The sequence below is a fragment of the Gymnoscopelus microlampas genome (genome assembly GCF_963454915.1).
Source record: "Gymnoscopelus microlampas genome assembly, chromosome: 16".
Classification (NCBI taxonomy): domain Eukaryota; kingdom Metazoa; phylum Chordata; class Actinopteri; order Myctophiformes; family Myctophidae; genus Gymnoscopelus; species Gymnoscopelus microlampas.
The window spans coordinates 26,319,531-26,345,656 of record NC_139953.1 but is presented as its reverse complement, the minus strand read 5'-3'; the positions used below and the strand labels follow the sequence as shown (position 1 = coordinate 26,345,656).

General features: G+C 43.5%; 1 protein-coding gene across 2 annotated transcripts in view; it reads left to right on the top strand.

The window, feature by feature from the left end:
• jag2b (jagged canonical Notch ligand 2b) overlaps window positions 1-25,309 on the top strand; it is a 54,639-nt gene extending 29,330 nt beyond the window's left edge. Inside the window, exons 4-26 of one of the 2 annotated variants that reach the window (XM_084081914.1) lie at window positions 719-976; window positions 1,776-1,836; window positions 4,436-4,566; window positions 5,644-5,763; window positions 6,032-6,145; window positions 6,975-7,088; window positions 9,181-9,294; window positions 9,676-9,722; window positions 9,894-10,067; window positions 12,922-13,084; window positions 13,553-13,714; window positions 14,070-14,183; window positions 15,059-15,172; window positions 15,426-15,539; window positions 15,708-15,824; window positions 16,400-16,427; window positions 17,275-17,360; window positions 18,166-18,279; window positions 18,431-18,546; window positions 19,683-19,937; window positions 20,440-20,571; window positions 21,198-21,348; window positions 21,784-25,309. In XM_084081914.1, the coding sequence (XP_083938040.1) occupies window positions 719-976; window positions 1,776-1,836; window positions 4,436-4,566; window positions 5,644-5,763; window positions 6,032-6,145; window positions 6,975-7,088; window positions 9,181-9,294; window positions 9,676-9,722; window positions 9,894-10,067; window positions 12,922-13,084; window positions 13,553-13,714; window positions 14,070-14,183; window positions 15,059-15,172; window positions 15,426-15,539; window positions 15,708-15,824; window positions 16,400-16,427; window positions 17,275-17,360; window positions 18,166-18,279; window positions 18,431-18,546; window positions 19,683-19,937; window positions 20,440-20,571; window positions 21,198-21,348; window positions 21,784-22,334 (3,350 nt within the window). In that variant the 3' untranslated portion in view covers window positions 22,335-25,309. The remainder of the gene's footprint in view (window positions 1-718; window positions 977-1,775; window positions 1,837-4,435; window positions 4,567-5,643; window positions 5,764-6,031; window positions 6,146-6,974; window positions 7,089-9,180; window positions 9,295-9,675; window positions 9,723-9,893; window positions 10,068-12,921; window positions 13,085-13,552; window positions 13,715-14,069; window positions 14,184-15,058; window positions 15,173-15,425; window positions 15,540-15,707; window positions 15,825-16,399; window positions 16,428-17,274; window positions 17,361-18,165; window positions 18,280-18,430; window positions 18,547-19,682; window positions 19,938-20,439; window positions 20,572-21,197; window positions 21,349-21,783) is intronic. The other variant, XM_084081915.1, reaches the window with a different exon arrangement.
• The last annotated feature ends 817 nt before the right edge of the window (window positions 25,310-26,126 follow it).

Sequence of the window (26,126 nt, the reverse complement as noted above, 5' to 3'; positions counted from 1 at the left end):
TGGTTATGGGGCCTACTTCTAGCCTCAAAGTATCAGATATCGATAGTTGCACAAGCCTTCAATTATGTGCTTGATGACAGCATGATCAGTGTCTGCCAGGGCTGATAAGAAAACAGCCGCTGTTTAGTGCCCAGTTCCTCTTTCCCAAACTTCTTTAAATTAAAAATAATAATATTGTATTGTAAGATTATGCAACTAAAATATACAGAAATAATTGTCATATACCACATCCCGGTGATGGAAATGAAACCGGAAGCTGCAAGGGAGGATTTTGGTGTGTGTTTTTATTACTCGTTTCATTGTACCTTTTTTAAAGTTGAAGGGCGATTGGGTATTTGGCTTGCAGATGCAGTGCAGCATCCTTTTGTTTGTTAAGTCAGGAGGAGTTGCAAGGAACCAAGGTAAACACATGCTTTATACTATGGGACCTTGGCCTGATCATCCCCCTCGGTTTGTATTCATGGTGGTCTTTTTGTTGGACACCGTCCTCAGTCTTGGGCTGTTTTTAGAGGTTGGTGGGTATTGTTATTCAGTGGTCAGAGATTAAAATGTGGCAAGGGAGGTTTTTAGGCAGACATTTCTGTTAAGATGCAACCCAGCACCAGCTTTTTCCTGAACAGCGTTGAACTAGTTGGGTTCTGTGAATGTTACAAATGACTAAGTACATTGGCAGAAATTACAGTAATAATCTTTTTACTTTTCCCGCCCTTTTTTTCAGCTGATGGGGAGCTGTTGATTGAACGCAGCATCCACACGGGTATGATAAATCCTGGAGACCATTGGCAGACCATCCCACATGATGGGCCGGTCGCGCGGCTCATCTACCGCATTCGCGTGCGATGCAATGAGAACTACTACGGCAACAAGTGCAACAAGCTGTGCGTGCCGCGAGACGACTACTTTGGGCACTATCGCTGCGAGCAGTCGGGCAACCGGGTGTGTCTGGAAGGATGGATGGGCCAAGACTGCACAACAGGTAAGCTAATGGACGATGTTGGGGTTTGTAGCTACGTATAGTGATTGACTATCGCTCAAAATGTTGAGTGTCATTGACTTGCTAAAACATACGTTTAAATTATCTTGTACATATTTGTTAGTCATTTTCTAGAAATTACATTTCTACCTCACTCTACACAGAGTAGGATGCTTATGCGCTCTAAATGACTTCAATTAATAATATTGAATACCTACCATTACATTTTGCCCCCGAGTTCATTATTATTATTTAAGTTATTAACATTTAGCCCTTGAGTTTACTTGATATTACATTACCCAATTTCAAATACCTCCTTGAACACAATGAGTTAAATTGGGGATTTAAAATGGCTTAAATAAAGTGTGTGTTGTGTGTGAGAATGTCTCGGGGACAGCTAGTGAGTGACAATGTCTTGGGGACAGCTAGTGAGTGCATGACTGTGAGTGGGATGGGGGATGGAGGGAGGCCTTTCATAAATCATCCTGGCTGACCTTAGAGGACTGGGGGTGAACAGAGGAGCAGAGTGCAGAGAGGCTGGGTTGTTTTTAGGAGGGGGGGTCATGTAGTACACGCTGGCCATAAAGTTGTCCCACCCCCAGCCCCCCTGTCACAGGGGGGGCCATCAATTCTCACGTCTTGTTACACTTGTTAGAGTTATAGCAAACAAACAAGCTTCTCCTCCTCTTGCACCCCCTACAACCACCACCACCTCGTAACCTCTCCCCTCTCCTGCATTTATCCTCTCCTCTCTCTCTTATGAGGGAAATTTAATCTCTCTCTTTCTTTCTCTCTCTCTCAGCGATATGCAAGCAAGGCTGTAACCTGTTGCACGGAGGATGCTCCGTCCCCGGGGAATGCAAGTAAGATCCCTTTAAAGTAGCAGATTAATCTTCAGCAAGCTTTTGAGATGTTCCAAGAAATACTTTTATATTTGCATTTGTATTCTTTATCACTTTCCCCACTTAATTGTACTAGGTTTTCATGACAATGAGAGCTGGAGCCTTTTAAATACATAGTACTTACAGTAATACTAGTTTGAAATATATGCAAAATGTAATAGGGAGATAGAACCAAGGAAGGAAGTGAGTGAAGTGCTGAATGATTGCGAGTTAACAAGGGACACTGGGTGCTAATGGAGGCACCCTCCGTTGTCAAAGCAAAACGCGTTGTTGTGTCTGCCTTCCGCTTCCTGCGAGGACATCTCCGTGACACTTCAGGAGAAAAAGGCAATGCCTGCTCGTATTTTTACCCACCGAAAAATCCTCCGGAATACCAAGCATCTCATCCCACTTGCTGCGTCTGGGTCAGAGGAAAGGGAGGTGTCGGTGTGTAAATTTCACCACCAAAAACGTGCCGGGAATCGTCACGTCCCTTCCCCATCCCCCCCTCTCACATCTTCCGCATTGCAGTCCCCCCACCTCCCTTTGAATGGCAGCGCATTGGAAAGGAAATGAATATCCCAGTGTGATGTACATTTGCCCTAAAAAGGAAATGACAACAGATGGTTAAAGCGATTGTTGAATGGCCACATATGGGATATGATGCACCTCTTCATCACCGGCAAACACCCCCCCCCCCCTCCCCCAATCAAGGCATGCCTAAGTAATGCCTTAAGTTACACACACAACACATTGTGCTCCTGGGACAGTGGGAAGCAGCTTTAGTCCTTAGGAGTTGTCAGCGTCATCCTCGGAAGCAAAATGGAAAATAAAATGCAAGAGTGAACATTAATTGATTAGAGAGAGCACTAACGAGCACATAACGAGTTTGACACTTTTATGGCCCAATCAATCAACTCAGTGCACAACCTTTTGAAGTTCAAAGAGATTAATTAAGAGCTCCGGCTGATTTAGGACTGACTGTCCTCACAGTTATTTTGCAGGTGATTAGATCTGATTTGTATATTCAGACATCGCCAAAATTTGCCAAAAAAAATGTGGGCAGCATATGTGAAGTGCGAACCAAGTTCTACATTTAGGTTTCCAAACAACCCTCTAGCCAAGCCAGTAATAAATGCAGTGATGATGGCTAAAGTTCCATTAGCGCTTTCGCTAACATCACCATCAAGCTGTTCCAAGCTAATCATATAGCCTATGGTGGGAAGGGTATGTCAACTATGTCCCAAACCCCCCCCCCATCCCCAATGCACCCCTCACTCCTGCAACCAACAGAATTTACACGGATCGTTTTGAAGGCCTCGTCTCATGGAGAACGAAGTAGTGCTGTCGGGCCACCCGTCATGCCTGACGGTGCCGTCTCCGAGAGAGCACAGGCTCAAAATAGCCAATTGACAAGACAGCTGGTCCAACGACACCACAGCCTTTGAATAGCAAGAGTGCTGTCAGATACATGGACACATGTACACACACACACACACACACACACATAATGCCACAGTGGTCCTGGCCGTACACTGTCGGAACCGGCATGCCACCCTCCTACCCCTTCACACAGGAGCCACTGGAAGTATTCTTAACCCCTCATGCCCTGGAATGTCACTCTTGACTAAGATTAGTATGCACAAGGCCTTGGGAAGGATGGATGGATATACATGGATAGACAAGCAGACAGATGAGTGATGTAAGGGTAGATGTGTGGAGTTTTGTTTCATTTTGTAAGTTGTTTTGTTATTTTATTATACTGACCCATGATTATTATTATTATTACCATTTAATGCAGTGGGACAGTGGAGCATAGCATTAAAGGGCCATCCACACCGATCACTTTAACTCTAACTGTATTGTTCATACAGTATAGTTGTTATAGTTGTGGCGTGCACTCTGCCATCCACTTGAGTTAGTTTTTCTTTTAAAGCAATATCACTATAATTCAATTAATGTGCTTGGTGTGGCCAGCCCATTAGATACTATGTATCTTTTATGTACAGTATTCTATTGCTATGCACAATTAGGCAACAAGCATTTGGCAGGTTATAGCCCCCGTGACAGTGCAGCAGTACAGTACATTAGAGCAGCAGAACATGATATAGTTGGATTGCAGACAAAGCAAGTGTGCAAACACCAACAGGTACTATTGTGTACAGCAACGGAGGGTAACTGTAACCCTTGTTACTAGGGTTGCACTTATTTCTGTAGATGTAAAAGTACTCGATAGACAGAGCAGGTGATTGAGGGGACAGTCAGTGGGCTCTACCTTAAGTTTATTTTATTTACCTGTGGCACTGGTCAGGTTCTGTAGAAATGGTTCCATGCTCAAAAGGACCTGCTGATTTGTAGTGGCTTCTACCAGCTATGGCACTCTCACCTATCTTCGGCCACGGGATAAAATCCTGCTGTGACCATTATCATTCATGTTTTACTTTGTCCCTTTCTTTCTTCCTGGCATCTTAACAAAAAAAGCTCTTACAAAATATACAAAACAGTCAATTCTTAAATGCCTCTTCACAGTTCTTTCTGATGGGAGATGATGGTAACCGTGGTAACGTGTTGTTTTGGACAGGTGTAACTATGGCTGGCAGGGTCAGTTCTGTGATGACTGCGTGCCGTACCCAGGCTGTGTCCACGGGACCTGTGTCGTGCCCTGGCAGTGCAGCTGTGAGAGGAACTGGGGGGGTCTGCTCTGTGATAAAGGTATGGGAAATCTCACTTTCACATGCACATAGCTTTAGGTTTCATTTTGTTTATCAAATTTCAATTACAAGACAGAACATTCAGTTAGCAAATATTATTGTGGCTTTTTCCAGAAACATTTCAGAAAATTCTGTTCAATTTAGAATAGAAAAGCAATTTAATTTGTTAAAATCTGGTTTTGAATCACTTCCCTGATTGACTGTCCTCTGTGTCTGTGGTGGGGATTGGTGACTGGATACTGCCTTTTCTGCCTGTGTGATCTGAGCGGCAGGAGGGACACTCGATCTGCCCGTGTCCCTTCGTCACGGAGGGCTTTTTGGGGGATGAGAATGGGTCCTCAGATCCCTGGTGGAGACAGATCCCTGCTCATTTATTTACCAGCCTTTAGGGCTAACTCACCTAGCCTTAAGCAGTCTGCGGATGTTGCTCAAGGATCAAGTAGGGCACAATTTAGTTAATTGTGCACCTTAAAAATCCTTCCAAAAATTGTCTTGTCTCTTTTAAATCTTGGCTCATTCAATATTGATATTACATTAAAGGATAACGCTGGGCGACATGGTTTATCAGATTGTCAGCTTTCATTATATATGTTTAATCATTGGATAAAACGTAATGTCGCTAAAATCACTGTATTTCTCTCTTTTGGGCTAATCGATGGCCATCTAGGAGGAGGTTAGGAAATATAAGAATTCAAAATTTGCAGTCATTCTATTATGGTACCTTGGAGCCAGTTGTTCATAGCAACAGATGAGACAATTGTTAATGGCAACAGAGCAATTTTGCCTCAGCAAAGTGGTAATGTTTTCGCCCTTGTCCATCTGTCTGTCTGCTTGAAGGATATTTGTAATTCATGTTTTGGTACTGGTAACATGTTGTTCTAAAATTGATGGAGTTTGGTGTCATTTTTCTTTGTTAACAAAAAAAAACAATTATGTTGTGTTGCCTTAGCTACTTGCATTAAGTTACCCTAACCTTGCTGCCAGTTGATTAACCTCAAAGGTTATGTGAGTACCTGCTAAGGCTTATGTGAGTAACTGATAACTGATAAAAAATGTTGCACATGTCCGTCTGCTCCAGATCTCAACTACTGCGGTCGCCACCAGCCCTGCGTCAATGGAGGCACCTGCATGAACACAGAGCCAGATGAGTACCAGTGCGCCTGTCCACAGGGATACTCTGGCAAGACCTGCCAGATAGGTGAGAGCAAAACTACATAACACCACTCTGCAGTGCATGTTTCACCATGGCTTGTATTGTACCCAGGTGACCTTCTGAAATGTTATTCTTGGATGGAATTTAAATCTAACATCTGCTCTAAAACGGTAGCCCTAAACAGTTTCCTGCAGTATGTATAACATGTTTCAGGGTTGAATTGTCCTGAAATCTTTCTTATTTTACAGTAAGATGAAAAATGTATCTTTTTGTATTTTTCTTTGAAATTGTTTCCTTTCTGTTCCCTTGCTAGCGGAGCACGCCTGTGTGTCCAACCCCTGTGCCAACGGTGGCACGTGCCATGAGGTTACCTCAGGCTTTGAGTGCCAGTGTCCCCCTGGCTGGGAGGGCCCGACCTGTGCCAGCGGTGAGAGCCTCCCCCTTGCCCCTGCTCACCTCTCTTCCCTGCATTGCTCGCAGTATGGACTTGTGTTGCATGTTGACCTTTGACATAGCATCCCTTCCTCTCCAGTTGTAGCTTTCCATGTTTCCTCCTAATTTTAGTGTTTGTTTTTCTTTCCTTCCTTGTTGAGTGTGCTCTCTCCTGATTAATGTATAACACTGAGTTCAGTTCTATTCACTAATTCTATTTACTGTTGCTAATAAACCATAGAAGAGTGGTAATGGATGCTCTTCTTAATCATTCTCCCACACACACACACACACACACACACACACACACACTCACACTCACACTCACACTCACACTCACACTCACACTCACACACACACACTCACACTCACACTCACACTCACACACACATTAACTTCCATCTCTTTTCTTAGTCTTATTCATTGCCTTATGTGCACGTGTGTGATTGCAGGGGGCCCGGTCCCATAGGGCCCCACTGGGATTAGTTACCCCAGTAAGAAAGAGAGACTCGCTTAGATTGGATTTACATAATCTTGGCCTCACTTGCATTTGTGTCACCATGAATCAAGGACATAGAGGAGAAACACATACTCAACACCAAAACAAACGACCCAGCAAAACCTCAGTGTTTAACTTTGAGAATGTAAAAAAGGACAAGTCAGGGTTAACTTCTACACTGTCAAATTAGCTACATCTGTAATGCCACGGCAAACTATATGGCGCAGTAAGAATTCAATCTCTGCTTCTTTCCCTGTTCGTCTCGGGGGCATCACGTTTACACAGACGACTCAGGATTTCTGACTTCATGCCTTTGCCTTCTCAGACATGGACGAATGCGCCTCCAGTCCTTGTGCTCAGGGTGGGACGTGTATCGACTTGGAAAATGGCTTTGAATGTCTATGCCCTCCGCAGTGGGAAGGCAAAACCTGTCAAATAGGTGAGTTCGACCCGCAGTCGCACGCATGCATGCATTGAAGAAGGCTTCCTATGCATGCAATACTTGATTTTATTACTCGTTTGTAGCATTCATACCAGCAATTTGAATTTGATTGAGCAATGATGCCAGCAGTATTCCTTGGGGTATCATATGTGGTTGGGTTTTCTATCATCAATCATATTTAGGGTTGGCATTTCTTTTTCACCCTCACTTGATTGAACATTTACTAGCTCTGTGTTTGTTTGTTTTTTTGTGAGATTTGACACTTTGATTTAAAAGTGTGTGTGTGTTTTATTCTGCTCTATTCCCGCACTTTGTGTTCTGCATCACGTAAGTCCATGTGTAGTTGAAATCCAAACAAACCTTTGGCTTTAGAAGTTGAAACATGTACATGGCTTCTAATAAGACTGAACACACAAAATATTGTTTAAATATTGTGTTCTCAGCTCTTTGGATAGCTTTATTTCTGGATAAACCTGGCTACTACGCGTGGAACCTGAGCCTTCCTTGGCTAGAATACAAGCAGTCAATAATTCTGGACAACCTGGCAGCAGCCCACAGCGCTCTGCATTCCGCTTTTCTCAATGAGCCTTTCCTATGGGTGACGAGCGTTACCAATATGCTATATCGGACTGTTTTGGTCGGTGGCAACGGCGGTGTCTGTTTTCACTGTTTACGTATCTCTCCCGTCCCGGTAGGGAGGACGCAGCGGGAGGCGTGCTGCCAGGAAATGGATTACGACCAGTAAACAAAGTTGGGGTGCGTGGGTGGGGGCTCGGTGGAGGAAAAGGGAACCCAAGAATTCAGTGTCATCTTACCAGTACAGCTCTCCGCTTTCAGCCACCAATTGCTGACCTAGCTTACCTGCAGAGCGCCGTGGGTGTGCACTGTGCGTGCGTACGTGCACACGTTTGTGAGTGCGCTCGCGGGAGTTTCAGGTTTCGGAGAGAAGACAGGTGTGTGAGGGGAGCATGGCTCCCTGGGGACGCCCCCCTGTTGAATATTTGATGATTGGCAGTGCTTTCTTTTCCTCTTGCTTTTTTGGGGCGGGGTGTTGTGAGGATAGAGGATGGGGATGTATTTTGGAGACATGAAAGGGGCCGTGTGTCACCTGTTGTTTCTTGAACGGATTGACCGATAACACAGTGGATGTAGTGGCTGCATAATTGGCAACATTATTAGAATAAATAAAAGTGTTTGAAAGTAAACTCTTAATTAGTCATGGCTTACAATAAAAAATTAAAACATTTCAACAAATATCAAAGTGCAAACATTGAGACAGAGAGAGAGAGAGAGTGTGTGTGTGTGTGTGTGTGTGTGTGTGTGTGTGTGTGTGTGTGTGTGTGTGTGTGTGTGTGTGTGTGTGTGTGTGTGTGTGTGTGTGTGTGTGTGTGTGTGTGTGTGTGTGTGTGTGTGTGTGTGTGTGTGTGTGTGTGTGCGCGCGTGTGTGGATCACTTGAATGAGCACAGTGACAAGTGATGAACATCATGCAGGGTCGTTTCTGGGTACACTGCATATCCCACACAGAAACTGAGGATCAGCCATTTGATTTGTGACACTGACGACACAATTCTCGTCAGCTCACATTGGATTGTCTTGTCAAGCTAAGATTGCTACAATATGTTGAATGTCGATGTTTCTGAGATTTCTGGAAATGGAACTGGTGATTTCCACCCTATCAGTGCGCGGGAGGCCATCGGCTGCTCAGCAAAGCACTTTCTCACCTGGTAGCTCGCTTGGGCACGCCTCACAAGTTGATAAGCATGCGTCCTGCTAAACCACGCCCATCCGGGTGAAACACCTAGTTTTTTGTGAGTCCTAGGTGTGTTTCCTCACTATTTAGAGTTGCGCAAGCAATCTTAATTGAAACACAAAATAAGAGATCACAGACAGAATCGGGAAGTTGGGTCCATAACATTACTGGCAATGAGATGATGTGCTTCGGGACAAACGTGGCTAACGATGTCTGTTTTACAGTGGCATTTTGGTGGTCGGTCGTCAAAAGATGTGAGCCTTAAATTCCCTGCTCTGTCTTTCCACTATTCCTCATTTGATGGACTGGGTGTACTTTTTTGCCTCCTGCCTTCACAGATGCGAATGAGTGCGCTGGGAAGCCCTGTGTGAATGCGTACTCATGCAAAAATCTGATTGGCGGATATCACTGCGACTGTTTTCGAGGATGGGCCGGACAAAACTGTGACATCAGTCAGTATTTCCTCCTACTCGATGTCACTTACGACTTTCCAACTTTTCACCCCCCCGCCCCCCACCCCAAACCTCTCTCTCTGTTGGTTCCCTGGCTTCTAGCCGTCACACTCTCCTCCCTGACACCAGGCCTCGTAACGGTTTCCAGTCTGACCTCTGCACTCTGCCATGCGGGCTAACATGCATGCAAGGCTCTCCTCTCTCTGGAGTTTAGCTGAGCCTTCCTAGGCTTAAAAATATTAACCCCATCCTTAACTTGACCTGCATGTCACACAGCATATACTGGTCAGCATACGGAGTCATTGGGAAATGGCTTAAAGCTGCTCCGTCACCGTGCTTGGTATGGTCATTCTTTATTTGACCGCTCCTCTTTCATTTCAGATATCAACAGTTGCCGCGGCCAGTGTCAGAATGGAGGCACATGTAAGGTATGATCACATAATTATGTGTATATTATATGCATAATATGAATATGGTGATTCCATACTTTCTGATTTGACAGGAGAAGTTGAGTGGTGTTTGGGTTCCCTCTCTCACTCCCTTTCCCCTCTCTCTCACTCTCCCTACCCCTATATCTCGCTCTGTTTTTCTCCCACCAGGAGGGGCCAAGGGGCCACCATTGCCACTGTCCTGCCGGCTTCATAGGCACCCGCTGCGAGATCCAGCGGAACAAGTGTGACACCGGGCCGTGCCAGAACGGCGGCCGCTGCCACGCCGTGCTGGGCGGTTTTGTGTGTGAATGCGGGCCGGAGTTCTCTGGGGAACTGTGTGAGGTCAGTGTAACGTTCAATTATCCAATAATTGGATAATCATGGTCCAATCATGTGACGGGGATGGTTGTCTAATTCAGTGGTTCTCAAATTGTGGTCCTTTTGGGGGGGTTCCAAATGGACCCTTACAGGCCTGTAACTCTGAGAGTTATGGAAGTCCTTTTTAAAGGTTTGAGAACTACTGGTCTAATTTAAAGCATCAGAGCAAAAACTGCTGACCTAAAGAAACCCAGACAGAAATGTCCCTATCTGATACTCCTTGCAGTTATTGTAAATTGTAGGAAATCTGTAAGCACACAAAAAGCAAAAAAATCTTTAAGTTGTAGATAGAGGTTTTGAAAAGGTTCATGGTTAAGAGGACACAAACACATTTTTATCTTGTCAAGAGATGATTGAGAATTGACCGCACTGGCTTCAATTCTTTCTTTTTTTTTTCATTCCTTTTTGAAGTAGACATTTGACGCTAATGTGGGTTAGCAGTCAGGAAACTGACACTTCAGCACTTCTCTGGGGCCCTGAATGGAGGACATTGCTGGTAGGCGGCCAATCCTGATTTAGCATCTCAACTATAAATATGAGCTGCCTTGAATGAGACGATGTTGGAAGGCTGCCTGCATAGTACACTACAGGCCACTGATGCCTACTATGGCATGGTGCACATTCCTCCATCGTAGTGACAAAACCACTACGCTTTGACAATTTTTGTTTATCTCTGCGCTACTCTTTTTCTTTTTTCCCTTTTTTTTTCTTTTTCTTTTTTTTAGGAATTTCTTCTAGATTTCCCTCTAGGTTAAAATGAGGTCTTTGCTACTTAAAGCAAAATGGCACTTTGGTAGAGGTTTGGGTTGTGTAGTTTCCTTGCCATGATGTAACTCCAAATATTGGTGAGATATCTTCAATAGTTTCTCTGTTGATTAGAAATCAATTTTGCTATTTTAAAATAGTCTCCTTATTGACTTTAATTGCACGGTTAAACAGTCTCAAAGTCAATCTTTTAGAACATAAATGAATACAAACAAAGTGAATTCTGCCGAATGGATTCAACCCAAACCTCTACCAAAGTGTTATTTTCGTATAGATGTTCTGGAAGAAAGGTCACTAGAGGACCTGTTGTTTAGCAAAGCTATTGTGATTAACCTGACTCATGTCTGTTCAGCACTTAATGTTTGATATCGTACCACTGAAGGTTTTATGTAGTGAAGCATGTTGAAAGACCTGCAAGTTCAAACATAAGACCAGCCTACAAGGCAAGATGTCTCCTGCTCTGGTAATGGTGTTGTTGATCTGATGGAACCAAGATTTATAGAAGTTGAGACACATGAGTTTCCATCACATATGCATGCGCGCGCGCGCGCACACACACACACACACACACACACACACACACACACACACACCCTCTCTACACCTCACCAGAGCCCAGTCGAGCTGCTAAACAGGCTAGAATAAATAGATCTGGCACTTAGAGTAAAATAAACTTTGTGTGTGAGTGACTGAAGTGGCTTCACCCATCTTGTTGCCCACCATCACTCTCGTGTCTAGTACCTTAAATGGCAGCGGGTGGAACCCACAGTTTATGCACAGTAGACTTCTGTTTACACAAATTGCAGCCTTTTTCTGCACCAACCTCTAATGCATATGAAAATGGTGAAAGATGTCAGAGCTTGGCATCCTCTGACTTCTCTTTGTCACTCACGGTGGCGCATTGTATTTGGTTAAAGTGTATTTGCTATTGGTTTGGATGACATGGTGGTATATTGTGGAATTGTCAATAAGGAAAGTTGGAGAAAATGTGATGATCCAACATTTCCACTTTTGGTCAATAGATATTGTCATTTTAACCACTTTCAACCTGGGCATGTCGTTATGGGCCAAAATTCATCTAAAATGTTCAAAAATAGCTCTACAAGCTCACTTTGCAATGCGTTGTGAGCTTGTAGATAAGACTATTTATGCGGGTAACACCATCATATGGCGAAGTATAAATAAAAAAAATCCTGCAGTGAAAACACTAGAAATCAAAGTACTGGGACGTACCCGAACAATTACCATAATTTAATGCCAGACATGGCTCCGTGTGCCCGCTCAAATCATAATAGGATGAGGGAGAGGGAGAGAGAGTGTCACATAATGTACCCACAGGCGAGAGAGAAAAAGGAAAATCTGGACACTTTCACTTTCATTAGAAAGTGCATGACAAGCATCAACTTAATAGCCTCAACTAGATTACTGGAGCTGCGAGTGGAACTTCAGAATAAAACTCCCCATGATGACTAGTCAATGGTAGATTTTATTTTGGAGTTCATATATTTCCTCTTCTTACTGGCAGAGGCGCAGAACAAAAAACACACACACAAACATTCCACCCTCCGTTGTCCGTTCCGTTCTCGCAATATCGCTAGGGCGATTTAACAAAAAGAACAAGCGACTAAGTTGACAATTCAAGATAATTTTATGTAGTCTTGGACATGAGATTTTAGGCTAGAAACAGATCTGCCAACTCCACCGGTTAACGATACGTCCCCGTGATAATGAGTGATTACGAGAGAGAGAGATTTTTTTTTTTGAAAACCGTTCGCTTATCCTCTCGTGCATTGAAGTTAGTCTTGCGTGCTTACAGTCACCTCTCGCGCGAGTATAAAGTTCTATGCAGTTAGAAAATAAACAAATGAACGGCCGCTTATCAGGCAATGCTAGAACTTTTGCTGCCAAGGACGGCATGTGAAAACGGTCTATCCCAATGCCATTCCAGCAAGTTATGCAAATTATTTTGCTGGAAAAATTCTGTCAATGTAGTAAAAACACAGCTGTTTCAACATGAACTGAACACCAAATCGCTGTCTCCTCCCTTTCACAGGTCCCAGCTTGGTCTCCTTCAGATGCATGTGATCCAAACCCATGCGAGAACGAGGCCAAATGCCACAGCATGGCTCAGGACTTCTACTGTGCCTGTCCTGAAGGCTATGAAGGGAAGAACTGTGGCCAGCTCAAAGACCATTGTCGCACCCCTCCCTGCCAAGGTAGGGCTGGGCAATATATCCATATTGTATTGATATTGTGATGCAAGACTAGATATCATCTGGGGGTTTGTTTATCGCGATATGGCATAAGTGTTGTCTTTTCCTGTTTCTAATCGCTTAAGCCTTCATTTATGCAGTACTTTCAGAAATAGCGGAAAATAGCTGAGGTCACAACGTGTCGCCTGTCGGCGATGCTTTGTGAGCTTGTAGATCTGATATAAAAAATAAAACATCGATATCCTCACAATACATAGTAGTCCCAATACTGATATCAAGGTACTGTATTTGCGCAAGAATATTGTGATATTTTGTCCATCGGAGCCCTAGCCCAAAGAAGCAACCGTATAGAACTCCATTTGGACCTTAATAACCTGTGCGCTACTTGTGCATGAGCCCAAGTGCCCCGCCTTGAGATGGCAAAATGGTACAGGTAAAAGAAACCTTTCCTGTTTCAATTCCTCCACACAGTGATTGACAGCTGCACCATCGCCATTGCAACTAATGCCTCGGGCGAAGTACGTCACATCTCTTCCAACGTGTGTGGTCCACGAGGTCGCTGCATAAGCCAACCAGCGGGCAACTTCACCTGTGTGTGCGATCCAGGGTTCAGCGGCACCTATTGTCATGAGAGTAAGTCCATACACTGATCTCTCACGTCTGCTCCTTTCTGGTCCTCAGAACTTAAAGTATGTTGTGTGAAAAAGGTTTTCTGCCACTCATTTCTACATACAGTACAGTACCCACTATGAAATTACGTCTACTCAAGTAGGAGGTGTGAGTTTAATAAAGTAAAATATAATGGTACTTCGTGAACAGATGTATAGAAGGACAGATGTAGTATATACCTTCTAGAAATCTTCAAAGTTCTAAAATAGAATAATCGTCAATTGCAAACTGTCCGGTCTGTCCTAGAGGTCAATATTTTTACAGTCAGAAACAGTGGAATCAATGCTCTTTATCTAACCTTCACCAAATATTTTTATAGACATCAACGATTGTGTCGGTAAGCCATGTAGGAACGGTGGAACCTGCATCGACGGAGTCAACTCCTTTCAGTGTTTCTGTCCCGATGGCTGGGAGGGCAGACTCTGCGACCTCAGTAAGCTCCTTTCCTTTTTATTTCCTTCCTCTCCACCCTCTGTCCTTTTCCCTCACGCCCCAAATAACGGAAGGGAAATTTTCCGCTATGCTCACAAACGTGAGAATACATTCCCATTCATTATTTTAGCCAAACCTTTCCATGGCATGGAAAGCTTTGGGAACCCCTACAGTAGCAAATGCTCACCTGGTGCTAGCTAGTTGGTGATAAATGAATGTAGATTCTACAGCAAAATTCTGATTTGAGTTAAAAATGTTGTTTCAAAAAATATATATATATTCAAAGATATGCACAAATGTTCCAGATGTTTAAGAAATAGCAGATCTACAAGCTCATAGTGCAGCACTCGGTGCCGCGCTATGAGCTTGTACATCTGCTATTTTTGAATAGCCCAGGTAATTAAATAATGGCTCAATGGCTAAATAATGGCTCAAATCTGAAATGACACAGATGCGTTCCTGGATTGAATGGGTTAACATACTCCAACATAATGTTTTATTCACACAAAGATTTTATGGACTGCAGCTTTAACTATTTCTATACTTTGTTGTACGACGAATAGTGAAAATAGTTTCAATCCCTGCCCGAGTAATACCAATGGTACCCAATGCCTCCCTTAATGGCACTCAGCATTGAGGGTTGGATTAGGGGTAAATCCCTGTGACATACTAACATCATATCCAGGGGGTGTACTTGTACATCAAGCTGCCTCAAGCTACGGAAACAGGAGCCTTGGGGCCACGTTGCTCAGGACCCATTTGTTCCCAAGGATACTTGCTTACATAATTGTTGGCATTTGAGAGTTTGACTCATGGAATATGGAATGCCTACCAAAGAAATGGAAAGCACTAACCTTCCCCTCCCTCCCTCCTCAGATGTGAACGAGTGCAGGAGGAACCCGTGTAAGAATGGTGGTCGCTGTGTGGACCTGGTCAACGACTTCTACTGCGAGTGTGCCGACAACTGGAAGGGCAAGACCTGCCACTCCCGTGAGTTCTGTCAAGCTGTGTGTGTGTGTGTGTGTGTGTGTCTGTGTGTCAACATGCTGCTGTATGTAACCGTATGTCATTCTATACTGTAGATTAGGTAAATAATACAAATACTGCATTTACATGATAGCTAGCATTGCAAGAACGGGACGTGAATGCACCTGACTACCAGGAGCAACTGGGGGGGCCTAGTAAGAGAGAAACCCAGCTGTGTTCATAGTTGTAAGTGTGTTATGTACTGTAACATGTCTAGGTGAGAGCCAGTGTGACAGCACCACGTGCAGTAACGGAGGTACCTGCTATGACCACGGTGATGCTTTCCGCTGCGCCTGCCCACCAGGGTGGGGAGGCTCCACCTGCAACACAGGTGAGGCTGGCTCTGGTGAATTAATGTAGTTTGGATGTGTTGTGTAAATAAATAAATGCACAACTTGCTGTTTGAAGAGCATATTAGAACATATAAAAAAATGTATTTTTGTTCCCGCCTTAATATCTCTCAATATCTGACTCATTTCCTTCACCACACTCTCTGCAGCCAAGAATAGCACATGCTCCTCCAGCCCTTGTTCAAACGGTGGCACGTGTGTGGGCGGAGGAGACACCTTCACCTGCATCTGCAAAGAAGGCTGGGAGGGCCCCACCTGCAGCCAAAGTATGTTTCCCCTGGATTCAACTCACTCTGTCCTATTTTGCAGTTTGCAACAGATACACTCATAGAGAATGCATAGCAAGAGCAGATTTGCTATTCAGCAGTTGAGAACGGTGTTCCTTAAAATATTGCCTGAATTTTGTTAATGATGTGAAAATTCCCGGGTACAATGGGCACTCTGACAATGGGTACAACGGGTATTGCATAACCGGAGGGGGGCGTATGTTCCCAGCGGACACCGTTCCCAACGGGCTTCAGCCTAGTTAAAGGATAATGAGTGCTGCTGGTGACTACGTAGTTAGCAGACCAGTTCATAACATTAGAGTAGCACAACAGTCTAAATGAACATTCACTTAAACTATCGCCTTTCCTGTCCTACTGTAATAATAGGACTGCTTTGACAGTTAATGACATCATAGGATTGATATTGTACAGGTAAAATGGAATTCATATTGTAATGGGATCATAGCAATTATATTGTAAGGATACAATAGGATTGTAATGGTGCCATAAGATATCTGTTGTAATATTGTGTGAAGCCAACGCATCATTTACATTTCCCTCCATTTTTCCAACAGATATCAACGACTGCAACCCTCACCCATGGTATGTATGTTTAGCATTCACATAAACGCACAAAATAAAAATCACTCCAGCATTTCTATTAATTTTTCCCCATTGCATCACTCTCTCTCGCACGCACACACGCATGCACTCACGCTCCGAACCCACCCAAAAAGTGTCCGCACATGCGCTTTATTGCGCGCACAGGTTCATGCGCAACTGTTCTCGCCAAACCCAGCCATAGTGGCACATCTGGTCATTCTATATACAAATTATTTCTATGAGAATGCGTGCGGACAAGCTTTTTTTCCGCCCAGAGTTGGGGGGGAGGGGGGGGGGATATTTGCGTCACAAGTCGATCTGCTATTTTCAGTGAAAGCTTTCCCCACAATACCGATGCTGGGGTTTAAGTGGTTAAATCAAGCCTCAAAGGGACATCTCTTGGGAAGAGAGGTGTGTGTTGGGGGGGGGGGGGACGGTGAATGGGGCAGGAGGGTGGGAGTTGTTAGGGAGGGAGACGGACGACAATGAGATCCCCCTGGACACAAGAGTCCCTCTTGCCCCCATGGAGGGAGTGGGGGGGGGGACTCGTCCTTTCTTTCCCTTGCGACCTGGGGGGGGTAGCCAGCTCCTTTTGAGGAGGGACGGGATGGAGGGATGATGAGGGGAGGGGAGGGGACCGGACACGCCTATTAGCATCTGAAAGGTGTGGGGGGGCTGTATTGATGAATTGAATTGAGCCTTGTGACCCAAACCCCCCGTCCCCCCCCACCCCACAGCACATACATACCGTGCTTTGTTGCAGCTGGAAAGGATACGGCCCTATATCTAATCGTTTCTCTCTCTTTCTGCGTTTCCCCTTCCTTCCTGTTTCTTTTTTTCCTCCCAGCTACAACGGAGGCATCTGCGTGGACGGGATCAACTGGTTCCGCTGCGAGTGTGCGCCGGGATTCGCCGGACCTGACTGCCGCATCAGTGAGTGATGATGACATAACATAGCTGATATTGTTAAATTGCAATTTATTTGCATCTGGGACTCTCAAAACAACAGCAAATGAAGATTCTCCAATCTGGACGTTGGAATAACCGTGGCAAAGTCCAGGGGGATGGATGGAGGGAGGGAAGAATGGAGGACGGAAGGAAGAGGGGAGTGGCACACCTCGACACCTAAATGTCAGGCCAGGACGGCCCTCCCCGCCCCCTTTCCAGTCCTTTAACCCCCAAGGGTCAGAGGTCGTCCCTCCTCCTCCATACTCGCACACAGTGCACACACAAGAAGACAAATTACCCACTGACCCTGAAATTCTTCCCTCTCCTACTCTTTGTTTTGTCCGGGGCCAGTGTTCACCTTTGTCAGGCTTTGAATATCTTTTATTTTTTTTCTCACACACGGCACTACTGTGTTTGCGTCTCGTTTGAAATCCAGGCGACAAAGGCTAGGAGACCACATCTATATGCACGCGCTTGACGGACGGCATAATGATACCTTTCCCTCAAGGAGCCATGAGCTCAAAACGACAAACGGCCCTGCCAAGACGCTTGTGAAAGATATTAACGTGCTGGCACGTGTGCACTGTGGACTTAACGCCATACGTAGAACTGCAAAGAATTGACCTAACAATCTGTCATCTATGTTTTTCCCCCTTTTTTTTGCTCTAATTTTAGAGTTCAGGGCACTGATCTTGTTATTTATCATGACAGTCCTCCTCATGTGACCTGTGTTAATCTGATAATGATAGCGGCACTGTATAATGAGTGACACACCCTCTTTTCTGTTTAGACATCAACGAGTGTCAGTCTTCGCCATGCGCCTACGGCGCCACCTGTGTGGACGAGATCAACGGCTTCCACTGCGTGTGTCCACTCGGAAGAACAGGGCTCCGATGCCAAGAGTGTAAATATCCCGTCTTCTGTGACCACCGCCTCATTAATTCGATTGATTCATTCATGCATGTGTTCGGCCATTCATTCATTCATTCATTCATTACATGCATACGTTAAGAGTTGGTGGGTGGTAAACGTGTGTGTCTTTCCTTGTTGTGCAGTCATAGGCATCGGGAAGCCCTGCTACCACACTGGGCTGCAGTTCCCCCACGGGAGCCACTGGGAGGAGGAATGCAACAGCTGTCACTGTGGCAACGGCAAAGTAAACTGTACAAAGGTATCACGCTGCTCCCAATCAAACTCCCATCTACATATCGTCGGTGTCATGCGGAAACCTTGTTTGTCCAAAACAGTAAATTTTCAGAAAATGGGATAAAGAACCTGACTGATTGACTGGTTGATTGATTGTGCTCCAATGGATCCAATGTTATTATTTAGTCACAATTTTCACTGGTTCAGTGTTTTTAAAACCTAAAGACCGACTTAAACAAAAAACAATCAGAAGTTGCAGATCTACAAGCTCACAATGCGTCGGGAGCCTGTAGATCAGCTCTTTTTGCCACTTTCTTGTGACACTGTAGTATGACAAAGTATGGCATTAATTTACGAAGAAACATACAAAGTTGAAATATAGAGATACAGGGTTTCCACCCGAAAGCAACAATATCTACTGTAGAAGATGACACTCACAGATGACACTCTTTGCTCTGTCACCCAATGATCATGGTCCCCTACATTCAGTCAGTGCATGGAACCAATGACTGGATTTCCCACAGTTTCCCGTCTCTGAACGATAAATGCCAAGCAGAAATCTTTGTGTAATTATGGATTATAATGGCCACAAAAAGTTATTATCATCTTTGAGGATTTACCGTATGTCCAAACAAGACCACATCTATCCATGCTTTTATCTCCAGCATGCTGTAATGGTGGTCTCAGGTTTCCCCAAACAAACGGTTCAGACAGCAGATACTGGAGTTCTAACTAGAGCTAAGAAATATTAACACATTACACCAATTATCATATCTCTGCAGTCTGCAGTGCATTGGCTTCCAGTGAGTTATGGAACTGATTTAAAAATGTTGGTGATTGTCTTTCAAGGTTTAGGGTCAAATTGCATCTCTGACTCTCTTTTTTACATTATGACACACACAAGAAGTCTCAGGTCATCAGGGGCGAGTCTACTAACAGGTCTCGGTGAGAAAAACCAAATATGGTAGCCTTTTGTTATTATGACACACAGTGTCATAATAAAATAGTGTTGGAACAAACTTGCGCCAACTCTTGACTACTTACAACCCCTTAAACCCTATTACTTCAATAACCGGAGTCCCTCAGGGGTCTTAACTAGGCCCCCTCGTTTTTCCCTCTATATCAAACTCTCTAATGCCTCTGTTCCCTTTACCATGTCAGGTGGTGTGTGGACGCCGTCCCTGTCTGCTCCAGAGTTCAGGCCAGGAGCGTAGACAGCTGTGCCCGGCTGGTCGGGAGTGTGTGGAGCACAGCTACCTCACCTGCTTTTCCCCACCATGCCACCAATGGGGCGTGTGCTCCGTCCTGGGACCCCCGCCTCCACAAGTGCCCACCAAATGCCAGCCGAACAGTGGGCACCTGGACAACAGCTGTGCCCGCATAACGCTCATTTTTAACAAGGATAAAGTACCAGCAGTGAGTACTGGTGGATGTTGACTAATTATTTGTAATTATTATAATATTATAATTCAAAAGAAAAAAAAATAAAATAAAGTCTTTAAAAAATATATATATATATTATATATATATATTATATATATTATAATTCAAAACTTGGAACACGTTTGCCCCCTCATTAGGCATTTCAATTTACTGAAAATATATTGAAACCGATATTCAATGTTACTCATGTAAGTTAACCAAATAATCAATATTTTTTGTTTTATCTTCCTACCTATCAATACATTGACAAACATTACAAGAGATCTTTTATAATCGACTAAATCGTAGTCTGATGTACCACATAAGCCCTGTATTATACTTTGTTGTACAATGGTGGCCTGTGGAAATAGCCTTGTGGATCTGCTATTTTTTCACAAAATGTTTGAAATAATCGTGATATCGATTTGAAGTCATATCGCCCAGCTGCTCGTGGTTCTGTTGGGTCAGTCAGTATGTGGCGTGTGTGTCTTCTCAGGGAACAACAGTGGAGAGTATCTGCTCAGAGCTGAAGTATCTACCCGACACACGGACCGTGGCTAAGGACCGCGCCCTGCTGCTGCTCTGTGACCTCTCTCATTCTAACCGGGACGCGGTAGAGGTGGCCATAGTAAGTCACTGTCCAATCAGCACTCACCTGATCTTCAACATTGTTTCCTGCCTCGACCCTTTGGCATTTCCAAACGGTCCAAAATAACTTTCCTAAAAGTGTGCATTAAACAAGCAAAAAAAATTACATGAACTAGTGCTCTAAGTTTGGTTAAAAAGTTTAAAAACGTACTGTACATCCTTAAACTGACAGCTTAATTTTGATTTAAAAACAAATAAATGAAAATGATTCACTGGTACACTCATTATTTTGCTATTTATAACCTTTAGAATTGTAGACAAACACCTAAACTTTACATCTCATGCCTCACACCCTTCAGCTGCATGCAGTTTATAAAGGTGTAGGCTATCACACTTTTGTGGAAAACGGCACCTCAATAGACAATGTGCTGTCATCACCACACTTTGTGGTGCGTTTCTCTTACATCTTCAGAATGGTTACTTGGACTCTCCAGACATGACTACAACACACACATTCACGCACCCTAAAACACGCCTCGTAGCTGAAAAAAACTAAACTTGCAACTAAAATTGCAAAGCCACAAAGATTTCAACGGCACACACATAAAATTTACCTTTCTACGTCCTGTTTTTTCCCCTGTTTTTCCTTTCCTTGGCGGTTCTTAGTCCTTCCAGCCAGAGGACCAACCAGATCACAGTCTGATCCAGGAAGCAGCCAGCACCATCATAGGCACCTTGTCGAAGCGCCACAATAGCACCATAATGCTAGCCATCATCGAGGTCAAAGTGGAAACGCAGGTCATGCCCCCCTCAGTGGGTGAGTAATCATTTAAAAAGGTGTCCCACAGGGATTGTATTTCGGCCCCATCCAACTCCTGATGAGAAGCATTCAGCTCATTAGACTTAAGGCAGTGTGTGAACTGCTGGAACCAATTACATTCATTAAGGGAAAACGGATCATTAAAGAAACGTCAAGACAATAGTGCAAAACGTACTGATGTGGCACACTGCCTGCAAAGTTTGGTTTTACCTCACAGGTCAAATACTGTTTTTACATTGGAGTTAGTTACATGAGATGGACCTGTTTTTATTTATGGCTTACTCCTTTACCATTTAATTTAATCAATGTGTTAAAATTATGTTTTGGTTCAGTGAATAATCTCAACCCCCGTCTTCCCTTTCTTTTTCTATCAATGTCCATTTCTCTTCCTTTTCCATCTTCCGTCTTCCTGTGTGGCGTTGGTGGTGACAGACTACCTGGTACCTGTACTGTGTGTGGTCTTCTGCTTGCTGTGTCTGTTCTGCATCATCGTGTGCGTTTGGTGGACACGTAAGAGGCGAAAAGAGCGTGAGAGGCTGACACGAGCGGCGGCAGATGACACCGTCAACAACCAGTGGGAGCCGCTGCGGCTGGTGGCCGGCCGGCCACAGCCACAGTCGCTCAAAGAAAGCAACAGGGAGGCGCAGCAGGAGCGCAAAAAGCTAATGGGCTCCTCCTATCGGACGTGTGATGGAGAGGAGGACGAGGAGGAGGAGGAGGAGGAGGAGGAGGAGGAAGAGGTGGAGACGGAAGGAGAGCTGGAACTGGAGGAAGGCGGGGCGGAGGCGGGCAAGCGTTCGGTTTGTAAGTACTCTAAGACTGCGGGGCAGTCCAACAGAGGAGGCGTGATCTGCACCTCGCAGAGTTCCAGTTCACCCCCCAAAGCCCCCCATCGGACCCCCATCTTCAGCCCCAAATACAACCACTGGAATAATGTCAACGCAAGCTTGGCCGGTCCAGACCTCAGAGATCACTGTGTATAAAAAAAAGGACTCGCAAGATAGAGCGAGCAAGGAGCCACAAGTCAGTGACTGCTCATCGTGTTTTTGACTACAAGAGAGTGCGAGAGAAAAAAAGGCTGCGTTTGAATAAGCCATTTTCAGTTTTTCATATTTTAAGTTCCTTCGTTTTGTCACTGTCATCTGTGGGAACACATTTGTTTTGCGTCCGAGTGCGAGGACGAGGTGAACATCCTGTTTTTTGGGGCTATCGTTCACGTCTATATATTTTTTATTTTTATTTTTTTCATTATGTACAGATGAGGCAGAAATGTTTCTGCAGAGGTGAAAGAAGGCCTCAGTAATTTTTTTCGTTCCTGGAATCGTTACCATTCAAGCAATGATGACTGGTCTAAATGAGAAGCAAACTGAACCTGTATAAAGGAAGTTTTTGTTTACAATGATTGTGATTTTTGTTTGTCATCGGGCTCCTGTTCATGGGAAGGGGGGGCACAGATTCGAAAAGGATGCTAATATCCTTTCAACGGACAGTGGAAGGGGTTCAAGGGGATTGTCGTAACCGTGGTGACCCTCCCTTTTTTGCTCTGTAACTTCCTGGTATTGCCTGCCAATCCGCCTGCAGCCATCCTGCGTCAGCCTTACCAAAAACACATGGCCTGGAGAGGAGAAAAGGGGAGAGACGCCCCAGTGCCTAAAGCTTCATTCATACTCCATCGCACCACAGTGTGGCTTGCCGACAAGAACTTATTTTCAAGCCAACAATGGGTCGCATTGCAGCGCGGCGTTAGCTTGAAACTAAAAGTTATTATTGGCAGCTGGCACTGCTGTACTGTGTAGTATTAATTAGGCTTAAGACGTGGCCTTCCATTTACTTTTTTTTTTCTCCCTTCCTCACGTCTCTCAGTTCATCTCGGCTGAAAGCTCTCGTTTTAAAGATGTTTTGCAGTATTTCAGTTGGTAGCAAGTGCCTTTTCCACGAGCCTCAACTCTTGAGGCTTGCAAGTCTCGCTGCCCAATTTGACTTTTTCCCGTTCTCGAAAGTCTCCGACAAAGAGACCGATCGTACACCTGGAGAGTTCAGTTTCACAGCAACGCCGTTTAAGGTATTTGATCAAAGAAGAAAAAGAAAAAAAAAAGATGTGTACATATGTTGTAAATACTAAAGGAGTCGCTGTGTATATTTGAGTTTAGTAACTTAAAAAGGAGTCACACATTTTTATTATTGTTATTATAATTATTATTGTTATTATGATTTTTATTTTGTTTTTGTTTGTTTTTTTGTTTTTTACAATGCCATTCCTTTTATTTATGCCAGTCGAAATAGGCAGGTTTTATAACAGAATCATATCCAGCCTCCCACAGTCAAGAAGCTTTACAATGAGGTACCACCTATAAAGGACTTTCTGAAGGGTTTATAAATGGTCAATGAACCTCAAGCCAGATTCATACTTTGCCGCACAATGGTGTCGCACGTCAAAAATAGTAGACCTACAAGCTCACAACGTGTTCTTGATGTGACACGTTGTGAGCTTGTAGAGCTGCTATTTTCGGCGTGCGACACCATCGTGCTACGGAGCATACATTAGGCTTCAGGCTTGCCCCTGATAGATAGAAGAATACAGTTTGGGTGATAAATGCATTCAGCAAACTCTGTGACTATTGGCTCTCGTAACTTTTGGTTATGCACAGTAAACGGGTATTTTTGGCCAATGCTCACCACATTGTATCTGTGGGGACCTGTTTATTATGGCAAGTTCCATTGATGTAATGTGAATGTTGAGCAACTCTTCAATTTGTTCTATAGATTTGAATGAATGCATTATTTTAGTATTACATGCTGACCCAAAACCAGTTATTCCTTTATCTTAATGCCCTCCTCACATTATATATATATATATAATATATATTTTACCAGCTTGCACAAACTATTAAAAATGATTTAACAATGTCCATGCTAGCAAGACGTAAGCAGAATTGTCTACCAAGATTTCGGACACAAATAAGGCCATTGTTTCTTTAATATTATTGCACTTACTTGTATGCATTGGTTAGACATAATGTGCATTTGAAAACTGTCTGCTGTGCTTGACCTGTGAGTGATTTAGAAAAGAGTGTTGTTATTATTTGGTCAGTGTCGGTATGATACTAAAACAGTACTCTTCCAGTTTCATCACCATCAATATTTAACTGTTCATTCACTGTTAACTTGACGCAAATGTTATGGCTGTCCATGAAAGTTGTCAGTGATTTTGTTTTGAGTGTTGAATTAATGGCAAATGGAACAGGATTTTTGACAGGAACTATTGCAAAGCTCACGACATTATGGCCTTAAGATTCTTTTTATTTTTTAACTCTGACTAGTTGAGCCATTTGTAAACCCATCACAAACCCTTTACTTTCAGGTGCCTTAATGTAACGTGTATGCATTATTTGTGTAATGAATAGTCATCTTTTTATGTTGTTAGTTTGTTTTCACTATTAAGGAAAGTAACTCTTTAAAAACATTGTGTGGTGTATTGTGGCGTGTTTTATTCGCCTCAGTAAAGTGCTCTCCCTGTTTCACATTGCTTTCATTGGAGATTTGATTCCTAGGAAATCCACAATGGCTCTTTTGGTGTTATGTATGTGGATGCCATTACGTCAAATGTGGGTTAAATGATACATTGTCACGTTCACCTTTTTAGCCTGATGTTTTGGTTGAAGGCTTTAAATGAAGCGAATTGTTTTTTCGCGATCATGCAGTTTTGTATTTTCGAGGTACCAGCTCGATCCAAAATGAGTGACTTGTCTCAGAAGTTGTCAGATGCACCCTCCCCCACTATTCTTAACAGTGTAATTGCCTCCAATACCAATCATGTTTTCTCAAAGTGGGACATCGCAAAATAAAAACATTTAAAAGCATCCCTTAACAAGTGGTGGTCAAAGATAAAACGGTGAACATGCATATGATGTATATTATTCAGAAAGGGGTTAGACTGGTTTCATTTTTTTTTATTTGTTATTTTTTATTTTTTATTTCTATGCTAAATTGCTTAAGTATCTTCCTGTTCAACAAAGTTCTGATTTACACTTAGGTAAATAAATCAAAAATATTTATTGAAGCAGCCTGCCGTGTTAATAATATGGCACAATACAAAAGGTTGACTTAAGTAAAATGACCAAAGTTGCAGTCGAAATCGGAGGGCCCAAAACAGGCATTTCAAATGAATCATGTAAAATTTTGGTAAAATGATGTATACATGAGACCCGCAAATGATTTAGGACAATGTCACTCTTGAGTTAAGTGGCTTTGCATATAAGCAGTACATGCCTACTTTTCCTTACTTTCAACCCAGTTTCAAAGATTTCCCCAGAGTTCTATATTAATGACTGTATGGTAGAAAAGGTAATGTCACACCAGATCAGCTTTAAACCCATGTAAACATTTGAAACATTGTACAAATTGTTGTGGAATTCTGGATCAATCAGTAATTGATAAGGCAATGGGAGTCGAGACAATATTCTAGGTGGTGATGTTTATGCTTTATCATGGGGAGAAGTAAAACACTCAGGTAGGTGGTACGGTAGTTCTGCGAAGGAGCACAGGGATAAGACCATAGTTATACTTTAGCTGAACCACAAGATGGGCTGTACCAAAACAATAGCTATCAGGCCTAGTGGAGACAGCTACCAAATATCATAGTGTATTATATAAGTACTATAAGTGATAGTGAAATATAAAGGTTAGATATACAGTAAGCAACCATAACAAAATAGTATAATGAATAATTGTTATGCAAAATCCAACATCTAAATTCATTTCCGTAGCAAAATGTA